This window comes from Penaeus vannamei, chromosome 25 (assembly GCF_042767895.1).
Source record: "Penaeus vannamei isolate JL-2024 chromosome 25, ASM4276789v1, whole genome shotgun sequence".
Taxonomy (NCBI): Eukaryota; Metazoa; Arthropoda; class Malacostraca; order Decapoda; family Penaeidae; genus Penaeus; species Penaeus vannamei.
Window position 1 is genome coordinate 17,836,898 of NC_091573.1, and position 2,500 is coordinate 17,839,397.

General features: G+C 41.2%; 1 protein-coding gene across 1 annotated transcript in view; it reads left to right on the forward strand.

The window, feature by feature from the left end:
• The first annotated feature begins 223 nt into the window (after positions 1-223).
• The window catches only part of LOC138866386 (uncharacterized), an 11,750-nt gene continuing 9,473 nt past the window's right edge, over positions 224-2,500 (forward strand). Inside the window, exons 1-2 of the mRNA XM_070138919.1 lie at positions 224-1,976; positions 2,108-2,500. The exon at positions 2,108-2,500 is cut by the window's right edge and continues 399 nt beyond it. Of these exons, the coding sequence (XP_069995020.1) occupies positions 224-1,976; positions 2,108-2,500 (2,146 nt within the window). The remainder of the gene's footprint in view (positions 1,977-2,107) is intronic.

The window sequence follows — 2,500 nt, forward strand, 5'->3', positions numbered from 1 at the left end:
TCAGGTAGGGTGTGGTGTATCTTCTTGAGGGGAAGATGACTCTTCTGTAAGTCCTGGTATTGACGTCATGTCGGTGAGTTCGGCCTGTTGAGGCCACTTTTGTTTTGTTGCTAGGTGCGAGGAAGAACTCCTCTAGCATTGATTAAGAGTGTAAAGTAATTTTCGTGAGTCGGTCGGTCAATAGTGATTCTTTTTAGTTTTTGACATTCTTGATTCTGTAATAATGGTAGATTTTAACTTTGATGTTTTAAAAGCTCAGGCTGAGGAACTAGGCCTTAAAGGAAATGATATTGCTCAGTATGTCATTAGTCAACAGACACTTGCACGGGAGGAGAGAGCAAAAGAAAGAGAATTTCAGAAAGAGCAATTAGAAGCAGAGAAAGAGAGAGTTAAACTGGAACATGAGCTTCAGATGGCTCGGTTAAACAATTCTTCTGATAGTTCATTAAATCCTGTACTTTTTGATGGCGCTTCATGCCCAAGTTTACCAGTCTTTAAAGATGGAGAAGACATCACTTCATACTTAATTAGATTTGAGCGCATTGCTAACTTGTTAGATTTTAAAGAAGAAACTTATGCTATCAGATTGGGAAGTTTGTTAACAGGAAAGGCTGTTGATATATACACCTCACTGCCTCCAGAAACAACAGCCGATTACCAGTTATTAAAGAAAGCTCTCTTAAGGGGTTATAGTAAAACTCCCGCCAGTTACAGGAATGATTTTAGGACTGCTAAAATAAAAAGTGGTGAAACATATGAACAGTTTGCTATCAGGCTTGGACGATTGTTTGACTATTTGGTCGATTCGCATAATATCACCAAAGATTATGCATCTCTTCGTGATTTTATGTTGTTAGATCAACTAATGTCTTCTATCTCCCCAGATCTGCGTGTTTTTGTAAAGGAGCATAACGTCTCCTCCTTAGCTGATGCGGTAAGCCTGTCAGATAATTGGTCATCTGCCCATAGTGCTTACTCCAGGTCATTTCAATCATCTGAACAAGGTAAGAGAAGTGTGGCTCCAAAGCCCCAAACTCCAGTCCAATCAGCTCTTAGAAGGGATTTTTCTTCTGTTAAATGTCATGGGTGTGATAATATTGGACATATTAGATCTCGCTGTCCTAAAAATCCCCTAGCGTACAAGCAATATCACCCAATTCCAACTCACAAAGTCGGATTTTGTCTAAGTGACAGGGAAAATTCAAAGTTCATGACAGCTGGTACAGTGAATGGGGCTTGGGTATCCACAGTTCTCAGAGATACGGGGTGCACATGTGTTATTGTATCTCACAAGGTGTTACCAGATGTTGATCTTTCTAGGGCTGATTATTTAGGCCAGGTGGATTACTTCCCCAAAACTAAATGCTACCTGAATTGTCCCTATTTTAAAGGTTGGATTGATGTGATGCGAGCACCAATTAAATTCTGTAGCGTCCTGATTGGAAATGTACCAGGGGTATATAGTCCCAAATTATCTCCAGATTCTGAGGTAACTGAACGTTCAAATGTCCCTCTTGATTATTCCTGTGCCATTCAGACTAGATCCTCCAAAGTAAAAAGGGTTCACCCTTTAGTGTTGCCGGAGATCGAGCCCCTTAAAGTAACTCCTGAAGACTTTGTAAAATTGCAGGCAGAATGTCATTCTCTCACTAAATTTTGGGAAAAAGTAAAGTCTGAAGAACATGATAAGATGCGTGATGGTACGGTGTTTAAGTTTGAGCAAGTAAATGGTTTGCTGTATCGTACATATGTTGCTTCAAAGCACTGTGAAAGAGTGAGTAAATCTTCTCTGGTAGTACCCAGTAAATGTAGAGCCATCATTCTCGCAGTAGGTCATGAGAGCCCCTTAGCCGGTCATTTTTCCCATCGGAAATCAGAAATGCGTATTAGGGACCATTTCTATTGGCCAAACATAGGAGCTGAAATCCGAGACTTTTGTAAGTCTTGCGACAAGTGTCAAAGGATGTCCAGTAGAGGTAGGGTAAGACCAGTGCCTTTAAACCCATGCCCATTTTAACGGAGCTTTTCTCTCGTGTCTCCATAGACTTGATAGGACCGATTTCTCCTCCATCTTCTGAGGGTCACCATTATATTTTAACTTTGATAGATTTTGCGACCGGGTTTCCAGAAGCATTGCCTCTCAAAGAGATAGATTCAATATCTGTAGCTGAAGCCCTTATGGTGATCTTTTCAAGGGTCGGTATTCCTCGGGAAATTTTGTCTGATCGAGGAAGGCAATTTGTTTCTCAACTAAGGGGCGAACTGCATAAATTATTGGGTGTAAAGCCACTTTTTACAACTCCCTATCATCCTAGTGGGAATGGAAGGGTGGAAAGGTTTCATGCAGCACTAAAAACTTCCTTAAGGAAATTGTGTAGTGACAAACCACGAGAATGGCACCGTTATCTTGTCCCCACATTATTCGCTACGCGAGAGATTCCTAGCGATCGAACTGGGTTTTCTGCTTTTGAGCTACTTTATGGACGGACAGTCCGGGGAC